Source organism: Garra rufa, chromosome 24 (genome assembly GCF_049309525.1).
Source record: "Garra rufa chromosome 24, GarRuf1.0, whole genome shotgun sequence".
Classification (NCBI taxonomy): domain Eukaryota; kingdom Metazoa; phylum Chordata; class Actinopteri; order Cypriniformes; family Cyprinidae; genus Garra; species Garra rufa.
The window spans coordinates 17,877,837-17,899,649 of record NC_133384.1 but is presented as its reverse complement, the minus strand read 5'-3'; the positions used below and the strand labels follow the sequence as shown (position 1 = coordinate 17,899,649).

At 30.8% G+C, this 21,813-nt stretch overlaps 1 protein-coding gene across 1 annotated transcript in view; it reads right to left on the bottom strand.

Moving 5' to 3' along the window:
* The window catches only part of LOC141300230 (polycystin-1-like protein 1), a 41,496-nt gene that overhangs the window by 11,087 nt on the left and 8,596 nt on the right, over nt 1–21,813 (bottom strand). The window contains exons 9-35 of the mRNA XM_073830557.1: nt 21,276–21,408; nt 20,973–21,176; nt 18,625–18,806; nt 18,345–18,548; nt 18,106–18,260; nt 17,561–17,935; nt 14,988–15,053; nt 12,897–12,962; nt 12,601–12,744; nt 12,174–12,251; nt 11,897–12,039; nt 11,677–11,797; nt 11,469–11,592; nt 11,195–11,387; nt 9,884–9,940; nt 9,570–9,788; nt 8,257–8,502; nt 8,052–8,168; nt 7,816–7,964; nt 7,636–7,736; nt 6,316–6,511; nt 5,702–5,909; nt 3,095–3,201; nt 2,759–2,975; nt 660–833; nt 414–533; nt 202–268 (exon numbers count right to left, since the gene is read on the bottom strand). Coding sequence (XP_073686658.1) covers nt 202–268; nt 414–533; nt 660–833; nt 2,759–2,975; nt 3,095–3,201; nt 5,702–5,909; nt 6,316–6,511; nt 7,636–7,736; nt 7,816–7,964; nt 8,052–8,168; nt 8,257–8,502; nt 9,570–9,788; nt 9,884–9,940; nt 11,195–11,387; nt 11,469–11,592; nt 11,677–11,797; nt 11,897–12,039; nt 12,174–12,251; nt 12,601–12,744; nt 12,897–12,962; nt 14,988–15,053; nt 17,561–17,935; nt 18,106–18,260; nt 18,345–18,548; nt 18,625–18,806; nt 20,973–21,176; nt 21,276–21,408 — 4,166 coding nt within the window. The remainder of the gene's footprint in view (nt 1–201; nt 269–413; nt 534–659; nt 834–2,758; nt 2,976–3,094; nt 3,202–5,701; nt 5,910–6,315; nt 6,512–7,635; nt 7,737–7,815; nt 7,965–8,051; nt 8,169–8,256; nt 8,503–9,569; nt 9,789–9,883; nt 9,941–11,194; nt 11,388–11,468; nt 11,593–11,676; nt 11,798–11,896; nt 12,040–12,173; nt 12,252–12,600; nt 12,745–12,896; nt 12,963–14,987; nt 15,054–17,560; nt 17,936–18,105; nt 18,261–18,344; nt 18,549–18,624; nt 18,807–20,972; nt 21,177–21,275; nt 21,409–21,813) is intronic.

Below are 21,813 nucleotides of genomic sequence, written 5' to 3'. Positions count from 1 at the left end.
TGTCATCTTTTTTCCATGATCCATGAGTCCAGTGGGAAACTGTATTCCAGGACAAATGCGATGCACGATCATTGATCACAAGTGCATTATGGTGATCTGTGAAACAGACAAGCCATTAGAAATTGTTTTGCTTAAAACAATTTTTAAATAATGAGTAAACTGACACATGATACCAACATAGGAAAATGCATAAAAACATGCCTTCTACAGAGTAGACATCAGGCACCTTGACCTTATACTGCTCTCCAGACACACTAGTGGATGTGGTCTAAAACAGATATATTAACAATAACTTGTATATACCAATAACTATATTAACAATTAACAATAAAAAATTATACAGCAGATCTAATGTTTAACTGTGTAGCAAGAAGAAACTGAGGGACAATTTCAGGCAGTCTGGGAATTCTGACCTTGCCGACACGAAACACCAGGGACACCAGACCCCCCACCGGCAGCACGGCAAGAGCACTGCACAGGCCTGTTACCATGGAAACCGCAGAAACATCAATAAGCCCCATCTCTACAAAACACTGGCCATTGGTGTATAGCAGAATACAACAAAGACAGGTCTCAATATTGTGAAAATGAAAGTAAACTCAAAATCACACATATGTTGACGGTATTTGTTGACATGTATTGATTTCTGTGTTGAACACCTGTTCTTCCAGAAGATTTACAAGCGCTGCGCTGACACACATGTAGCCCTGCAGGAGCAGCAAACACACACTCCAGCGCTGAGTGTGTGTGTGAGAGCTGAACGACGGACGGCTATACACAGACAGCCACGGGTGAAAGTCCTCCAGGTATTCTGTGAGTTTCAAATACAGGAACTTTTGCAGATACATAGAAGGAAAAAAAACACAAGATGTTTGTGGTAAATTGTATAATAGACATATTCAAAGAAAAAAAACACGATTTAGCAAATTGCATAATTCATTCATCTTTGTTTTTGCATTGCGCTGGTCAGTAGGGAATGCAATTAATTAAAAAAATCTTTAAATGTTAATATACCTTCATATTTTAAGCAATAAAGAAGAAGCAGAAGAAGAAAAAGCAACTGTAGGCTTCATTTGTATGATCAAAAATACCGTAAAATATAGATATAAATAACGATTGTAACACTTTACAATAAGGTTCACTAATTAACATTAGTCAACTTTACTTAACATGAACTACGAACGAACAATATGTCTACAGCATTTAATAATCTTAAGGCGAGACACTGCAGGTGAATAGGGTAAAAAAAAATTACTAATCGTTATCACCTTACTTACCCAGTTAATTGATTACATTGATAAAAACGTTTTGTATTACAAGTTTTCTAAAATGTTAGGTTTAAATATGCAAATGAGGCATTGTTTAATGAAATATGTGCTAATTTGCATACATTTCTAGTACAAAAATCTAAACAATGGATGAACTCAGTTTCAAAATTCTTGTTTATTTTTTTTGACATATTGTCAAATGTTTTTACAGAGGGAATTTTGGGCATCTCATTTTGTCACTCCATAATTCAGAAAAAAAATTAGAACAGATAGAAAACAATGGGTTTTTTTTGTTTTTTTACCATTTTTGGGGAAATAAAATGTTGCATAAAATCAAGCAAATTATATATGAACAAATCCCTAAAAACCTTCAGCATATAGTCAGGAGTAAAAATTTTAAGTTTGGTGTGTGTAAGTGCTACTGAAGTGGAGATTTATGGCATGGTAATTTTGATAAAACGGCCTTCAAAAATATGCATTATAATTGAAATCAATTGACACAAATAGATAAAGTGCCAAAAAAGAAACACTTAACAGTGTCTTTTGGATGTTTTCTTTCCACTAGTCTGAAAAAACACATTATGAAACACCAAAAAGCCCAAAATCTCAAACTTGATAGGTGCATGAAAAAACTGTGTTTTTGCCTGCAGTGTCTCCCCTTAATGTTAAATGGATAAACGGATAAACAGGGATGTTATAGCAAACTATAACTCATATTAAATTGTATATGAAATATATGAAATAAATGTTTTTTGTTGTTGTTGTTGTTTTGTTTTACATTTGTAAGGTAAAATTAAGAATTTAACCAAAATTGGCAGAAATCATTAAATAAACATGTTGTTATGTGTTGTTATAACAAACCGTTTAAAATAAGGTAAAAAACAAATATATAACTCAAATTAAATTGTTTATGAAATAAATGAAACAATTGTATTATTATTATTATTATTATTATTATTTCTTTTCCTTTTTTTACTATTGTAGGGTAAAGTTGGAAGAAATCATTATTAAACTGATAAACAATATGTTATTATAACATATAACAATAATACATTTTTTACGTGTAATTTGGATACATTTAAACATATTTAAAATAAAAATGTAAACTAAGCACTGCTGTCAAATAAAGAAAAAACATCAAAATCAACATGTCCTAGACCTACAGTCCACCAAAATATGAAAGTTCTGTGATTATTTAATATTTAATCACCCTCCTGTTGTCTCAAACCTGTATGACTTTTTTGTTCTGCAGACAAAAATCTATATATATTTTGAAAATGCTAATCAAACAGTTTCAGTTCCCACTGACTACATGGGAACCGAAACTGTTATCAACACTTAAAATATTTTTTGTGTTCAGCAGGAGAGAAATGTACACAGGTTTGTGACTGAACGACATGAGTGACTAAATGATGACAGAATGTTTTAATTTTTTCACTTTAAAGAAACTGCAAAAGACATAGACAAATCAATGACAACATGAGGTTCACCTGTTTAAATGTCAGGCCGCATTCGGAAGCAACTAAACTCCTCTCAACCCTTCCATCTCCTTCATCCACCGCCAGCCAGCACTGGCCGAGAAAGAACCAGCAGGACCCCTGCACCAGGTCTTTGACCACCACGTGGCTCAGGTACCAGCTGGGAGACGAACCTCCATTATCATGCCAAAGATGCACCTTCCACACTCGACCCAGACTCTCTGGGGAACTGTGAGGAATTATGATTTAAAATGTAACACATTTTGTAACAGACAATTACATTAGGTTTAACTTAACAGTTGACTGTACTGCCGCAAAAAAAGGTAAATGTGCAAAATGAGCATTTACCTGAGAATAAAGGTATTCCTTGAGTTGCATGTAAAGAGTTTAGAGTCAGAGCTGCTGAGTTCCCTGGTTTGAGAGACACCTTTATCTCCATACAGTACAATATGGACCTGCCAATGTTGAAAAAATAAAGATTTAGTAATCTAACGTCTATATGAGGAGCTTGGTTCCAAAACGCGATAAACGCAATTTTGAGTTCCTGCTAAAATCAGTATTGTATCTGGTCGGTAATGAAAAGTAAATTTTTAATTTTACACAAAATGCGATACCCGTTGTGTTATACTGTCATGTTTTCTTCCTATTTCTCCAAACCGTGACAAACGCCAGTCTCTCTTCTCTGCAAAATACGACACATCCGCTCAACCAATCACAGCACACCATTCCACGCATTGTAAACAGTAAAGGTGGTCTTTGAATACACCTATCACCATAGTTTATCTCGTCTACTTTGTACTTTGTGATTTTAAAAAAATGAATCATTTTGGCGGCATTTATAAACCTATGGTGTAAATAAGCCATCACTTTGTGACATCGCGATGAACTAAGATGAGGGAACTTTTAATGGCTTTTAAAGGAGTAGTTCACTTTCAGAGCAAGAATTTATAATGTACTCACCCTCTTGTCATCCAAGATGTTCATGTCTTTCTTTCTTCAGACATAAAGAAATGGTGTTTTTTGAGGAAAACATTTCAGGATTTCTCTCCATATAATGGACTTCTATGGTGCCCCTGAGTTTGAACTTCCAAAATGCAGTTTAAATGCAGCTTCAAAGGGCTCTAAATGATCACAGCTGAGGAAGAAGGGTCTTATCTAACAAAATGATGGGTTATTTTCAAAAAACATTTACAACTTATACACTTTTTAATCTCAAATGCTCATCTTGCTGAGCTAGACGAGAATTTGAGGTTAAAAACTATATAAATTGTAATTGTATTTAGAAAATAACCCATCATTTTGTTAGATAAGACCCTTTTTTATTTGGCTGGGATCGTTTAGAGCCCTTTGACACTGCATTTTGGAAGTTCAAATTCTGGGGCACCATTATTTTGAGAGAAATCCTGAAATGTTTTCCTCAAAAAACACAATTTCCTTACAACTGAAGAAAGAAAGACATGAACATGATCTTGGATGACAAGAGGGTGAGTACATTATCTGTAAATTTTTGTTCTGAAAGTGAACAACCACTTTAAGGGAGTTTTTAAATGAGATATTGATTCAATACAACAGTTAAATAAACAAGTTAATATTAAGTGACTTACATTGTCTGACTATAACACCACTGCCTGACTTAGCTCTGTTTCGTTGTGAAAAATAGTTTGAAACAAAGTTCCAAGTGAGTGCACATCTCTATTCAAACACAATGGTGTTTCGTTTATGAATGAACATGCGTTTTTAAACGAATATAGTGAGTTAATTGATTTAATTTCCAATTCATACAGACAGTCACCTGCTTTATTCCTGAATGAATCTGTTACATGTCTCCTTGTGTTTCTGTTCATTGGACTGTTCTGTTTTAGTTTCTCCCATTGTTCTGTTGACTTTGTTTCTCCCTCGTTATTGTGTACACCTGTCAGTCATTAGTCTCACTCTTTATAAGTCGTTTGTCTCTTCATGTCATCTTAACGTTATGTTTTGGTTGTTGCGTTTCCTGGATTCCTGCTTTAAGTTAATAAATACATAGTTTGATTTATCCCTGGCTCCTCCCGTTTCACTCTGGCTCCTCATCTCCCAGCAACCATAACAGAATCAGCCTTTCCAACCAATCAAATGAACAATATGTTTCAGTAATTAAATCAGTGACTTATTGCCACCTACTGGCAGATTTAGTTTCATTTTTAAAGTATCTTTTCAGTTTAAATAATTTAATATTTCTACATTCAAAGGTTTATATTTAAAACATTAATCTCAACATGAATTTATGAATTTGATTGCATGCATGCCACCTCTGAGCCTCATTAAAAATACATCTACTAGCCACTTTTGTGTGCTTCTATGCCACCTCTGTTGTGCAAATTCATTTTACTGATTTCATTTGATTGGTATCTCATTCTTGTTCTACTTGTTCATATTCTGTTGTTTTGATTAGATATGTTAAAAAGCTTATAAAACATAATTTTGTAAAAATCTGACACAAAAGATGACATACATTTAATAAAGTCATACATTTAATAAAGCCATTACAAAGTCTAAAACAAAACTAAATTCCCATTTAATTCACTCAAATTCACTCAAATATCACCTCATAATGGGAGGGCTGATTTTTTTTATCAGATTTTTTGATTATTGATAAGAAGGTGCTCCTAAAATGTTTAAGTTAGGAGCACAAGTGCTCCTAAAAAGAAAAGTAAGCGTAGAGCCCTAATAGATGTATTGCATTTTGAAAAAAAAAAAAAAAAAACAGTTTTTATAATAAATCTTTGAATTTTTAATGTTATTATAATCTAAAGATGCTATGTGAAAGTTTGAAACATACCACTTTCTTGGTAAAGAAAACACATTTTTACTCAAAATAATCAAAATGGATTTTTGGAACCAAACTCTTCATATGCAGAAATGATCTCAAATAAGGACTTTACTTTCATTTTTATTACTATTGACAATGATTAATACCTTTGCTGTCATTCTGGTTCTAGATCTCAATCCTGTGTCTATGGTGACTGAATAGAGGAACCGGTCTGAGGGATTGTTTTCTGGTAGCAGGAACGAACCTGTAGTTTTCTGTATGGAAACATCAGCCTTCCTAAAGATGACCAACACCACCACATAGAGAGCCACGAATATTGATGACGAAATGATCAATATGTAGTTGGTTTTGAAGCTGCAAAACAAGAGGAGAGTATCTGTAAATGTAAGTTGAACAACTTTACTCAGATCTGATAAATGTAGAGAGAAGCAATGCAGGTGTACTGGATAAATTGCGAAACATCTGCAGAGTTGTAACTGCTTATGATGTTTTCATGTGATACTGCAAATAATGCCAGGTGGTTGCAACTGAAAAAAAGGACAAAACCCAAAGACATTTTAGTGTTTTTTATTAGTGCATGGTGCCAGATTACATTGGCCTACGCAGTACTTGATATTAAGCAATGCTATATTAAGAATTAATTTCAAACCAACATGTAAGACCCTCTGAAGCAATTACTGAAAACATAAAACATTGAAGTACATTAAACGTTAGTTTTTTGTTTCACCACTAGGTGGAGCATTTATTGTATAAACTGTACCTGCAGTAGGTCTTGTCTGGGGAAACACTGCCTTGAGGAAAACAGCCATTGGGTGTCCACTCTTTCACACCATCCCAGGACAAACACTCCACTGATTCAATGTGAAGTGTGTAGTTCACAGCTCTGGCGATGTAATTGTTGCTAGGGCTTTTATTATAGTCTGCATTGAGAAGCCTTAGATAGACAGAACCAGCAGCTGTGGTAAAAAAAAAAGCATAAAGAGGTGAAATTGTGGAATAATGTAACCAGGAATTATTAATTTGTAGTTCACTATGCAAATTTAAAACAATGTGTAAAAATAACATGATAAACAAATATATAATACTTCATTTGTAATTTGAGATGTAATGCAATTTTCAGTTGCTTTAAGGTCTTATTTTTGTCTTAAGTAACTATCTTATTTTGGTATTTTTTTGTACGGATTAAATTTTGACATAAAGTGACCATATTATTAAAAAAAATGTAAAAAAATAAATAAAAACTTTTTGGTTAATATGTATATAATATATATATATCAAAATCTAAAATCAAATCTAAATATAAAAAAAATGAGGTTCAAATTTCATTTTTTTTAATATTTATATACAATTCAATTGTATATATTTATATTGAATTAATATTTAAAAATAGAGGTTGGGCTTAAACTATATATATATATATATATATATATATATATATATATATATATATATATATATATATATATATATATATATATTTGTATTAATACTATAAATTAAAATGTTGTGTTAATTAATATAAAATATTTATTTATTATACACTACCAGTCAAAAGTTTTTAAACAGTAAGAGTTTTAATGTCTCTTCTGCTCACCATGCCTGCATTTATTTTATCCAAAGTACAGCAAAACAGTAAAATTTAGAAATATTTTTACTATTTAAAATAACTGTTTACTATTTGAATATATTTTAAAATGTAATTTATTCATGTGATTTCAAAGCTGAATTTTTAGCATCATTACTCCAGTCACATGATCCTTCAGAAATCATTCTAATATTCTGATATTCTGACATTCTAATATACTAAAAAAAAAAGTATTATTATTAATATTATTATTATTATTATTATGTTCAAAACAGCTGGGTAGAATTTTTTTTCAGGTTTCTTCGATGAATAGAAAGTTCAGAAGTATTACAATATTACTGTTTTTGCTGTATTTTGAATCAAATAAATGCAGGCTTGGTAGTGTAGCTATATATAATTTCTGTATCTTTAAATGTTTTAGTTTGACCTGTGTCAAATGTATGCACTAAAATGTTTGGATGTATGGACACAATATACTTAAAGGTTTAACCAAACCATGCAAATAGGATTGAGGGAGGAAGATGTGAGCTGTCTGTCCTTTCCAGTGATATATTTTCTGTTCGTTGTATAGATTAGGTGTTGGCTGCTCATACATTCTGTAAACAGATGTTATAGTTAATATTCAGGATGACTAAAACACTGAAGACTATCACTGAAATGCAGCAATGTCCTCACCTAAGCAGCAGCAGGATGGGAAAGGGGCGTTCAGCTGGCCTGTTAAACTGCAAAGTGATCTGCACGGCTCTCTGAAGGGTCTGTGACGTGATGTTAAACTGATGAGTGTTCACCTGACTGCGCTGAAGATTGAACTGTGTATGTTGACTCTGCTGGAACAAAGATAAATCAGTAAAAACAAATACAGAAAAACTATTTGGCATAATTTGTGATCAAGCAGTAAAAAAAGCTTATACTTTTGTCTCCTCTTTCCTCTGAAATTCAATAGTAACTGGTTTGGACAGATGTCGGACTTTGATTTCCTTTCTATTGGTGCAGTTGTAGAGCCGAATCTCTGCTGTCTCTCCACTGAGCTGTAATGTTGCATTTAATTAGAATGTAATTAAAAAACATTTTTTGTTTTTTTGTGTTTTCAAATTCAGTCATGCATTTATAGCGTACCTGCACATGTCTGGACCAGCGGTATGGGCTCTGTCTGTACACTGTGAGCCAGGTAATGACACAAGGCTTGTGTTGGCTGTTGCTGCTCCATTGTTGAAATTGCATCTCCAGAAAATCAGTGAGGTGGAACGCAATAAAGCCAAACGTTTTCACCACAGAATGAGACCGGTCATCCTTCCAGGCTAACACTTCCATGAACACGTTGTTCACATTGTACTGCAAGACATTGCCGGACAGCATACACTCCTGCGATCAAAATGTACAAGGTTAATATCACAGAATGTCAGAAGGCATCTGTTTCAAATAAAATAAGACTAAAACATTTCAAATAAGACTAAAATACTATAACAAAAGCAGGAATTGTCAAACTTTTTAGCATTCAAAACGAAGTTACAATCCTCAAAGGAGTGGGAAAATATGTTCAAATACTCCATTTAATCCGTTTAAGTTAATAAATCAATGTCACAAAGCTAGTCATAAGTAGCAGGGGTATATTTGTAGGGATAGCCAACAATACATTGTATGGGTCAAAATTATCGATATTTCTTTTATGCCAAAAATCATTAGCATATTAAGTAAAAAGGCGATTATCTTAATATTTAGATTTTTTTGCACCCTCAGATTCCAGATTTTCAAATAGTTGAATCTCGGCCTATCCTAACAAACCATACATCAATGCATACAATCAATTTATATGAATTTCAATAAATTGATTCTTATGACTGATTTTGTGGTCTAGGGTCAAAAATATACTTTTCACTAAATCTGTAATTTTCTATCACTGTTTGGATGTAGTAAAACGCATACAGATGCAGAACAAATATGGGTCATATTTGCATTTTCTTCCCTCACTAGCTAATTTTAATCTTCAAATCAGGATTAGGCATAAAATAATATCTTCTGAATAATTCATACATGTGAAAATCTGCTGAGAATTGAACAAATACTTGTAACCTGGTTCAAAGGATGATATGAATCATGTCTTTTTGGCATGTTTGCCGATTAAGGAATAATACAAGAGTTCTTCATCTTGCAGATGGTTGTTGGAAACTAAAATGATACAAAATTTGAATCACATTTTATGAGAATGTGATTTGCTAGACTTTCATTTAGCAAATATAATGCAGAAATGAACTGATCACATAGCTAGGAGATGCATTGTGATCTGCATATTTTGACTTCATACCTACAATAAATTAGAAAAACTTTTGCTTTTCAACTTCTCAAACAGAAAAGATATCAGCAGGGCATATTAATGTCATGTCATTTTGTAAACTAATATATCATTAGAGCATCAGAGATGCTTTTCTTACCAGTACTAAATCAGTGATGGTGTAAAGCACTTTGTTTATGAGTTGGTGTCCTGGTCTGGAAGAGAGCACTGGAGCCTCCAAAACACCAGACAGGAGAGAAACCAAAGCATTTACCATCCCAGTGTCCAGAATATGGCCTGATGAAGGCTTGGACTCATGTGAGAAGGATAAGATGTCATAAACATGCTGTATTACTTGTTTGGCACTGTGAAATGTCACCTAAATCAGATATAAGATAAAAAATAATGTATGACACTTTACAAACTGTAACTGAAATGAAATCCATAATATTCTTTAAGCTTGGGGTTACTCACTTGACTGGAGACTCTCATTAAATCAGTAAGCCTGTGAATTATTTCAAATAAAATTCCCTAAAACAAAAGGAAGAACATTGAGTTATCATACCAGCTTTCTTATGGTTAACTACTGCTTTCACACTTGGTTCGTTGCCTGCTCTAAGCTCTTTAGTACTGACCTGAATAAGATATTTCACATAAAATATGTTTACATATAGTCCACAAGAGAAAATAGTAGTTGACTTGATAAAAATGACCCCGTTCAAAAGTTTACATACACTTGATTCTTAATACTGTGTTGATACCTGAATGATCCACAGCTGTGTTTTTTAGTGATAGTTGTTCATGAGTCCCTTGTTTGTCCTGAACAGTTAAACTGCCTGCTGTTCTTCAGAAAAATTCTTCAGGTACCACAAGTTCTTTACTTGTTCAGCATTTTTGTGTATTTAAACTCTTTTCAACAATGACTATGATTTTGAGATCCATCTTTTCACACTGAGGACAACTGAGGGACTCATATGCAACTATTACAGAAGGTTTAAACACTCACTGATGCTCCAGAAGAAAAAATGATGCATTAAGAGCCAGGGGTGTAAACTTTTGAACAGAATAAAAATGTGTACATTTTTCTTATTTTGCCTAAATATCATATTTGTATATGTGTGTATATATATGTAATACTGCCTTTACTGGAGCATCAGTGAGCGTTTGAACCTTCTATAATAGTCCCTCAGTTGTCCTCAGTGTGAAAAGACGGATCTCAAAATCATATAGTCTTTGTTGGAAAGGGTTCAAATACACACAAATATGCTGAAGGATTTTTCTATCACTAAACAAACAACAACAACAAAAACAGCTGTGGATCATTCAGATAAAAAAAAAGTATTGCAATCAAGTGTATGTAAACTTTTGAACGGGAGCACTTTTATAAATTCAACTACTTTTTTCTCTTGTGGACTGTAAATGTAAATGTCTTTCGTGTGAAATATCATATTCAGGTCAGTTCTAAATAAAAAAAATATATGATCCCACTTATTTTGGTTAAATAATGAACATTTTGCAGATTCTGCAAGGTGTACGTAAACTCTTTGACCTCAACTATATATTTTAGAAAAACTAAAATTTGACAAAAATCACAACAAAATGACTAAAAAGAAGTGACCTAATTAAAGTGAAAAAAATATATAAAAATAAAATCTAATTCTAAATATTAGCAAAACTGTAAAAGTACATCACTTAAGCTAAAGTAATACTGGTTACAAGTCATTTTAAGTAATGTTTAGCAAATATCAATTATAGATTCTAAAATACAATGGCTTTATATTAGACCTTATTAGTTATGGACAGCTGACAGGCTTCTGTAATGACGGAGGTGCGTGTGAGCGTCAAAATCTCAACAGAGGAATCCGGGTCCAGGCTCAAGCGGTTCAACACTGTGGTCAAAAGAAAGATGTAGTTGATGATGTCTCGATTGCTTCCGATCTTACTCAGAGCCGTTAGGTTACCAACTCCATACATATACCTGGAAGAAAGAATAAAAGTCCATTAAAAACAGATAAAGATGTGAGAATTAGTTTATAGCGTAATTCCATTGTATCCGTACAGTTCTTGATCAGGGTTGAGCTGAGAGGACGAGTTTCTCTGAAAGCTTGGAAGAACAGTCACTTTCACAGGACATGGTTTGGTCGCCGCTCCAAATTGATTCTTGATTTCAATATAGATCGTGACTGTGGGGAAAAAAGAGAGATTTTCTGAGAATGACAATAGATGTGGTTTATATATGTGAGATTATAATAATTAAATCTTTGTACCTTTGTAATCATCATTAGGATCTCCACTAGGAAGACTGAAATAATGCTGGAAATCCCTGCCTTCGTAAAGGAGTTTCCTCAAATTGTTGCCCACGCTAAAACTGTATTCATATAAAAGATCCTGAACACAGAAAGACAATTACATCAAGAACAGATGAATGTTAGAGCATTCTTAAAAAATCTAATTGGAAATGTGAATAAAAGGAGTACAAATGCAGACCTCTTTTCCAGAGGAGCAGAAGATGCTGAAATGAGTGTGGATTTCATAGCCTGTGTTGGGCTGCACTTGGCAGCTCATTCCCTCAGGAACAGCTTGAGTGTGAAAGAACAGCTGGCTTTTCCCTTGCAGCCGAGCCTCAGAAACTGACAAGGAGGGGAAAAAGTAGTCAATGCAAATAGCCTTAGGCCAAAAAATTCACAAACATTTATTTGTTTGCAATTTTCATTTGTAAAAGGAATTCTGATTAGAATTTTCCAAAACAAGACGGAAAACTCACTTGCAGACACTTCAAGCAAATAAAGAGCGTTTGGTTTAAGCACGAAGGGTTTAAATGTTACATCCGAAGAGGATAATCCTAAAGGAAAAAGAAGACAACCAAAGGTTCTTTTTACAGTCCATACACATAAAAATAAAGGTGCTTCACGATGCCATAGAAGAACCCTTTTTGTCTAAATGGTTCCTTTAACATCTGAAAAACCTTTCTGTTTTACAAGAGGTTCTTTGTGGTGAAAGAAGGTTCTTCAGATTATAAAAAGGTAGGAAAGAGATGGTTCTTTAAAGATCCTTTGACTGAATGGTTCTTTGTGGAACCCAAAATGGTTCTTCTATGGCATCGTTGTGAAGAACCTTTTAAAGCACTTTTATTTTTAAGAGTAAAATGTAAAATGAGTGAAGTTTCATGTCTTTATAAGACTTGGATATACCTGTGAGAGTGTAAGACTCAAACACAGACTGCTGAATGATCTGTCTGTCCAGATCCAGTAGGGTCTTCTCTGATACCGCTGGGCCGATCAAACTGGGGTCAACCAGATTATCACCCGCATGTTCATAAGAGTGAGGGAATGATCCTTCATTCCAACTAAAGCCCAATGAATCGGTTCCTTACACACACACACACACACACACACACACACACACACACACACAAGACACAGTTAAATAACATTTAAATACTAGCAATTAGATCATTATTTTTAATGCAGAACATTAAAACATTTACCTGTAGGTCTGCCGACTGGGACACCGGGATCAGCCTCTTCAATTCCAAAATTATAGTAATCATACTCTATAAACAGCACCGAAAATTTCATATGAGCGTTGTGCTTATCATTTAGTATTGTTCATTATAATGAAATTAATTTCAGGATGTTTAGTCAGGAGGTGTGTTTACTACTCAAATACCTGGTAGGGAGAGATGATCGTCTGATATTGACTCCTGATAATTGTCTGTGTGAAACATGTCCTCAGTATGAAAATCTGCAAATGTAGCTCACAAAGTTAGTATTTTATTTAATAATTATTATTAGATTTTTTTTTTATTACAGCTAGCTGCCAAGGTTGCATTTCTCATTGTTGTTTAGTTTAACTTTGTATAACTAAAACTAAATAAACAATAAATATAAACTAGTAAAAACTATACTGGCATTTTTATTAATAAAAATTACACAAAATGAATAAAAATTTAACTAAAATTAAAGTATACAAAAATATCTAAAAATAAACTTCAGTTCAAAACTATTGTGGCGTATCAGTGATACTAAAATAATTACTAAATTAATTTTAAATACTGTTTTTCATAATAATGATAATAATAACACAACAAAATTACTAAAAATATAAAAAATAAACTTTAATTTAAAGTATAAGAAAAATATTTGGTGGTGTACCAGTGATACTAAAATAATAAATAACATTGGTTAAATCATTTTAAATACTGCTCTTCATAATAATAATCATCATAATCATAATAATACAACAAAATTACTAAAATATAGCTAAAATGAAAGTATTAAAAAATATCTAAAAATAAACTTAAATTTAAAACAGAAATAAAAACTATTGTGGTGTATCAGTGATACTAAAATAACACTGGTTAAGTAATTTTATATACTGTTTTTCATAATAATAGTAGTAGTAGTAATAATAATAATAATAACACAACAAAATTACTAAAACTCAAATAAAAAATATGAAAAATAAACTAAACAAATGTAACTTTACTAAAAAAAACCTAAAAATATAACTACAATTAAAGTGTAATCAGAAAATATAAAAATAGTTTATATACTGCTTTTCATAATAATAGTAGTAATAATAATAATAATAACACAAAATTACTAAAACTCAAATAGAAAATATGAAAAATAAACTAAACAAATGTAACTTTACTAAAAAAAAAAAAAAACTAAAAATATAACTACAATTAAAGTGAAATCAGAAAATATAAAAATAGTTCAAAGTATAAACAAAAACTACTGTGGTGTACCAGTGATACTATAATAACATTGGTTAAATAATTTTAAATACTGCTTTTCATAATATTATCAATAATAATAATAAGAAGAACACAACAAAATTACTAAAAACGTACCTAAAATTAAAGTTAAATCAGAAAATATTAAAGTAAACTTTAATTCAAAATGTAAACAAAAACTATTGTGGTGTGTCAAGTGATACTAAAATGACATTAACTAATTTTAAATGCTCTATTTAATAATAATAATAATAATAATAATAATAATGATTAGTATTATTATTTTACAACAAAATTACTCAAATGTATCTAAATCAAAGTGGAAAAATAAGAAAATCTAAAAATAAACATTAATTTAAAGTATAAACAAAAACTACTATGTTTTGGTTAAGTTGGTTAAGTAGTTTTAAATATTGCTTTTCATAATAATAATAATAATAATAATAATAATAATAATAGCACAAAAGATTACTAAAATGTAGCTAAAATGAATGTGAAGTCAGAAAATATAAAAATATACTAGAAATGATACTAAAATAACATTGGTTGAATCATTTTAAATACTGCTTTTCATAATAATAAGAATATTTATTATTATTATTATTATTACTATACAACAAAATTACTAAAAATGTAACTAAAATTAAAGTGAAATTAGAAAATATTATATACAATAATTATATAAAAACTATTGTGGTTATATAAAATATGAATCGGTTCCTTACACACACACACACACACACACACACACACACACACACACAAGACACAGTTAAATAACATTTAAATACTAGCAATTAGATCATTATTTTTAATGCAGAACATTAAAACATTTACCTGTAGGTCTGCCGACTGGGACACCGGGATCAGCCTCTTCAATTCCAAAATTATAGTAATCATACTCTATAAACAGCACCGAAAATTTCATATGAGCGTTGTGCTTTTCATTTAGTATTGTTCATTATAATGAAATTAATTTCAGGATGTTTAGTCAGGAGGTGTGTTTACTACTCAAATACCTGGTAGGGAGAGATGATCGTCTGATATTGACTCCTGATAATTGTCTGTGTGAAACATGTCCTCAGTATGAAAATCTCCAAATGTAGCTCACAAAGTTAGTATTTTATTTAATAATTATTATTAGATTTTTTTTTATTACAGCTAGCTGCCAAGGTTGCATTTCTCATTGTTGTTTAGTTTAACTTTGTATAACTAAAACTAAATAAACAATAAATATAAACTAGTAAAAACTATACTGGCATTTTTATTAATAAAAATTACACAACAAAATGAATAAAAATTTAACTAAAATTAAAGTATACAAAAATATCTAAAAATAAACTTCAGTTCAAAACTATTGTGGCGTATCAGTGATACTAAAATAATTACTAAATTAATTTTAAATACTGTTTTTCATAATAATGATAATAATAATAACACAACAAAATTACTAAGAATATAAAAAATAAACTTTAATTTAAAGTATAAGAAAAATATTTGGTGGTGTACCAGTGATACTAAAATAATAAATAACATTGGTTAAATCATTTTAAATACTGCTCTTCATAATAATAATCATCATAATCATAATCATAATAATACAACAAAATTACTAAAATATAGCTAAAATGAAAGTATTAAAAAATATCTAAAAATAAACAAATTTAAAACAGAAATAAAAACTATTGTGGTGTATCAGTGATACTAAAATAACACTGGTTAAGTAATTTTATATACTGTTTTTCATAATAAAATTAATAATAATAATAATAACACAACAAAATTACTAAAACTCAAATAGAAAATATGAAAAATAAACTAAACAAATGTAACTTTACTAAAAAAAAACTAAAAATATAACTACAATTAAAGTGAAATCAGAAAATATAAAAATAGTTTATATACTGTTTTTCATAATAATAGTAGTAGTAGTAATAATAATAATAATAATAATAATAATAACAACAACAACAAAATTACTGAAACTCAAATAGAAAATATGAAAAATAAACTAAACAAATGTAACTTTACTAAAAAAAAAAACTAAAAATATAACTACAATTAAAGTGAATAAATTAAATACTGCTTTTCATAATATTATCAATAATAATAAGAAGAAGAACACAACAAAATTACTAAAAACGTACCTAAAATTAAAGTTAAATCAGAAAATATTAAAGTAAACTTTAATTCAAAATGTAAACAAAAACTATTGTGGTGTGTCAAGTGATACTAAAATGACATTAACTAATTTTAAATGCTCTATTTAATAATAATAATAATAATAATAATAATGATTAGTATTATTATTTTACAACAAAATTACTCAAATGTATCTAAATCAAAGTGGAAAAATAAGAAAATCTAAAAATAAACATTAATTTAAAGTATAAACAAAAACTACTATGTTTTGGTTAAGTTGGTTCAGTAGTTTTAAATATTGCTTTTCATAATAATAATAATAATAATAATAATAATAATAATAGCACAAAAGATTACTAAAATGTAGCTAAAATGAATGTGAAGTCAGAAAATATAAAAATATACTAGAAATGATACTAAAATAACATTGGTTGAATCATTTTAAATACTGCTTTTCATAATAATAAGAATATTTATTATTATTATTATTATTACTATACAACAAAATTACTAAAAATGTAACTAAAATTAAAGTGAAATTAGAAAATATTATATACAATAATTATATAAAAACTATTGTGGTTATATAAAATATTTTTTCCTTCACAAATTCAAATTTACAGCAAAAACAGTAACATTTTGAAATATGTTTACTATTTAAATAACTTTCTATTTGAATGCATTTAAAAATGTAATTAATTCCTTTGATTTTAAAGCTGAGTTTTCAGCATCATTACTTTAGTCACATGATCTATCAGAAATCACTCTAATATTCTGATTTGCTGCTCAAAAAACGTTTATTATTATTATTATTATTATTATGCTGAAGTAGGATTTTTGTGGTGTTGACTCATACTTCATTGGCATTATATTATTTGATTTATTTTCACCAGTGGCAATCCTGGTACTGTAAGATTACAAATGAACAAATAAATATTTTCTAGGTTATTATTATTATTAGGTTTCCATAAGGCTCTCATTGAGTTAGATAACTGATCGATTAATATTAAAAATATGTTTTCCTCCACAAAGTGCTTTTGCTGTGCTGTGTTCTTCCCATTTTAAAAACGATTGTTGAAATGGTGATTATCTTAAAACAATCAACCACCAGGGGGCATCTAATCTCATTTTATTGTAATCGAAATCATCAAATATCATGTTGCGCAGAGCTACTTTTGTTTTAAAGCATAAACACAAAAGCCTTATTATAATATATTATTAAAATTTGAACATTTTCCATAATTCTGTCACTCACTGCAGTATCTTACCTGAGGTCACATCAGTCAATGACACCCTATCTGAAGCTGGTAAAGACTCCTGATACTCCCATTGACCCCCGGACGACTCTGTTTCCTCCAGGAAAGATGGGACTGAAGATGTGATAGTTGGAAATGCTGCATGGTGGTACGTGCTGGGACTTTGAATATTATGGTGTTTTGTATGTATCACTGAAGTCAGAGTATCTTGTGTAACTGGGGCTGTAATGTCAATATCATCAGATAAAAGATAAGGAGCCACAGATACTGGAACGGAAGGCTCAGTAAAATGGGCTGGAGTGTAGGGTGGCACAACAGGCAGAGAGAAATGTAAGCTCTCCTCCATCTTGGAGGGTAAACCGAGATCCATACTGCTGCAGAACAGAACTGAAGGAAAGAGCAAGAGCAATCAATTCCAAATTGATCCAAAAGCACAAACTAAACAATTGTCTTGGTAAATATTAAATGGCTTTACATTCCTAAAAAGTAAGAAGAACCTTTCACTGAACTCATTTGCTTATTGTGCAGAACCTTTATTTTTAAGACTGTGTACTTACTTTCTGGTACAGCTTTGCTTGAGGCATTAACCAGGTAAATTTTCCAGGAATAGGTGACATTTTTTGCATTTAAACCACAGAAAGCAGAGACAGAAAGCTGCTCATTCCAATTCACTGAATTTCCTTGGCAGTGTTTACAAGACATATGAACATTGCTGCAGAGAATTGTAAAAATATGATTTAATATACATAATACATCAATGTATTTTTCTTATAAACATGTATTTTAGTAATCCCACCTGACATGTTTTGACGTTAGAGTGACGAACATCTCAGACGATGAAGATCGATGGCCGCTGTACACGGTGAGAGTGAATTTAAGCAGGTCAAAATTAGATTGCAGTGCAAGAGCTGGAAATGTAAGAACTGCTGAAGTGGTCACGATGTTCCTGTTGAAACAGCTGCTCTCTTCTGTGTTTACTGGCCTGCATGACCAGCTGTAACTAAAACAGAAACAAAAAACAGATGTGATTGAAGTAAATATGACAGAATATAATCAATAAACAAAGACTGCCATACCTTATAGTATTATTGGGGTAATCCGGGTCGTGTGATTTTCGTCCATCGAGAGTAACAATGGCACCGCTCTGACGGTTGATGAAAATATTTGTGGCTTCGCTGATGATACTTATAGGATGACTGCGTATCACTTCAATTAAAACACTGTAGTTGCTGTACACCACACTACTGGGTACTTGGACCTTTGTGGTAAATACAACACATGTTAATTTTTCCGCATATAGGCATAATTGTTTCAATTAAAATGTAGAGCAGTTAGACTGAAAACAAATTAAAGGCAGTTACCTGTCTGATCTGACTTAAAATTAGATTTGTGGTGTAAACTAATGTGTTATTATTTAATACCATCAATTTTTACCAAATACCATATTTTTGAATATATTTATGATATACACTACCAGTCAAGTAAGATTTGTAATGTTTTTTAAAGAAGTCCTGCATTTATTTGATCCAAAGTACAGCAAAACGGTAAAAGTTTGAAATAGTTTTACTACTTAAAATAACTGTTTTCTATTTGAATATATTTTAAAATGTAATTTATTCCTGTGATCAAAGCTGGATTTTTTGCATCATTACTCCAGTCATAATGCTTCAGAATATTCGGATTTATTGCTCAAAAACATTTATTATTAACATCTATTAAATTATTATTATCATGTAGAATTTTTTAGGACTCTTTGATGAATAGAAAGCATGTTTGCTAAAAGTATTAGTTTTATTTAAGTATTATTAAATACAGAATCCAAGCTTTTGAATGGTATAGTGTATAATGTTACAAACACTTTTTATTTCAGACAAATGCTGATCTTTGGATCTTTCTATTCATCGAAGAATTCTGAAAGCAAATGTTTTAATATAAATGTAAAAACATTTTAAAAATATTAAAAAAAAATTGGAACAGCAACATATTAAAATGATTTCTGAAGGATCATGTGACACTGAAGACTGGAGTAATGATGCTCAAATTTAGCTTTGATCACAGGAATAAATCACAATTTAAAATATATTCAAATAGAAAATAGTTATTTTAAATAGTAAGACTATTTCAGAATTTTACTGTTTTTGCTGTATTTTAGATCAAATAAATGCCATCTTGGTGAGCAGAGGAGACTTCTTTTTAAAAAAAACATTACAAATCTTTCTGTTCAAAAATGTACACAACAGTTACATAACACAACAGTTAAATTCTTTGTGATTCAGTAAGATCTTAAAGAAATTAATACTTAGGAAATTAATACTTAATGCAAAGGTGCATTAAATTGCATTAAACTGATCAAATGTGATGGTCAGGTTTCAAGTTTCTGTTTCAAATAAATGCTTTTCTTTTGAACCTACCTATAATAGAACAAAAAAAAAACGTTTTTGTGCAAACCATTATACAGTTGTTTTTAGGATTCTGATGATACACAAATGTTTTCAACCTTAATAATAACAAGAAGAAATGGTACTTGAGCAGCAAATCAGCACAGAGTGACTTACGAAGTAATGATGCTGAAAAATCAGCTTTGCCATCACAATAAAATATTACATTTTAAAATATATAAAAAATAGAAAACTGTTATTTTTAATTGCAATATTATTTCTTACTATTTTTATTTAAATAAATGCAGCCTTGGCAAACATCAGAGATTTTTTTTTCCAAACTTAAAAAAACTGAGCTACTCTAAACTGTTAAACAGTATTGTAAACGACTAGTCAAATGTTTTTTAAAGAAGTCTCTTCTGTTCACCAAGCCTGCATTTATTTGATTCAAAGTACAACAAACTTTTACTAAGTTATATTTTCAGCATCATTTGTTCAGTCTTCAGTATCATATGAATACATGAAAATTCGACTCCTCTCTTTTCAACAAAATAATAATAATAAATGTTTTTGAGCAGCAAATCAGAATATTAGAGTGATTTCTGGAGGATCTTGTGACTGGAGTAATGATGCTAAAAATTCAGCTTTAAAACCACAGAAATTAATTAAAACGTTTACTATTTTTGTTGTGCTTTGGATCAAATTAATGCAGGCTTGGTGAACAGAAGAGACTTATAAAAAAAAAAAAAAAACACTTAAAAATCGCTTCACGATGCCACAGAAGAACCTTTTTTGTCTAAATGGTTCCATAAAGAACCTTTAACGTCTGAAGAACCTTACTGTTTCACAAACGTTTCTGTGTGGCAAAAGAAGATTCTTCAGATTATAAAAAGGTAAGAAAGAGATGGTTCTTTAAAGAACCTTTGACTGAATGGTTCTTTGTGGAACCAAAAATGGTTCTTCTATGGCATCGCTGTGAAGAACCTTTTAAAGCACCTACATTTTTAAGAGTGTAGAGTATTTAGTGAAGCGACAAAAATACATACCTTTGCTACAGCTTTATATGTTCCATAATGAAGGAGGTATTTTGGAAGATCAATATACTGCCGTCCCGTGTCTATGTGAGGGAGAAGCAGTTGTTCCCCGCTCATGTCATATATAGTCCATCTATACAGCAAACCTCTGGAAACATTACACTCAATCTGTGCCTCAAACGTCACAGCAAGGTGGACTGTTTGATACCGCCACACCTGAAAGTATGCAAGCAAAAACTACTTAGTACACATAAAAAGAGATGACTTTTAGTGTGACTGTTGGAGTTTAGTTGTCTAATTACGGTATTTGTATACCTGTATTTTATTTGGGCCCATATTTTTCACTGGAGGAGGATGACATGATTCTTCAAGGACAAAGATGTGCCCTGTTAAAGAGGTTGAGCTCACCAGGTTGGAGATAATAACCTGTACTATGTACTCTCCTGTTCTATAGAAAATAAACAAAATATACAGTAAATAAAAAATAAGCAACTATGCTGATTGATCTCCTGACAAAAACACACTCTTAAAAATAAAAGTGCTTCAAGGTTCTTCACAGTGACGCCATAGAAGAACCGTTTTTAGCTCCACTAAGAACCATTCAGTCAAAGGTTCTTTAAAGAACCATCTCTTTCTTAACTTTTTATATCCTGAAAAAACTTCTTTCGCCACGAAACAAGATGTTAAAGGTTCTTTATGGAACCATTAAGACAAAAAAGGTTCTTCTATGGTATCGTGAAGCACCTTTATTTTTAAGAGTGTACCTGTGGGAATTTTTTCGCATGCAATAATGACTGAGAACAAGATTTTGTTTGAAATAACTTACAGATTTAGCAAAAAACTTATAATAATG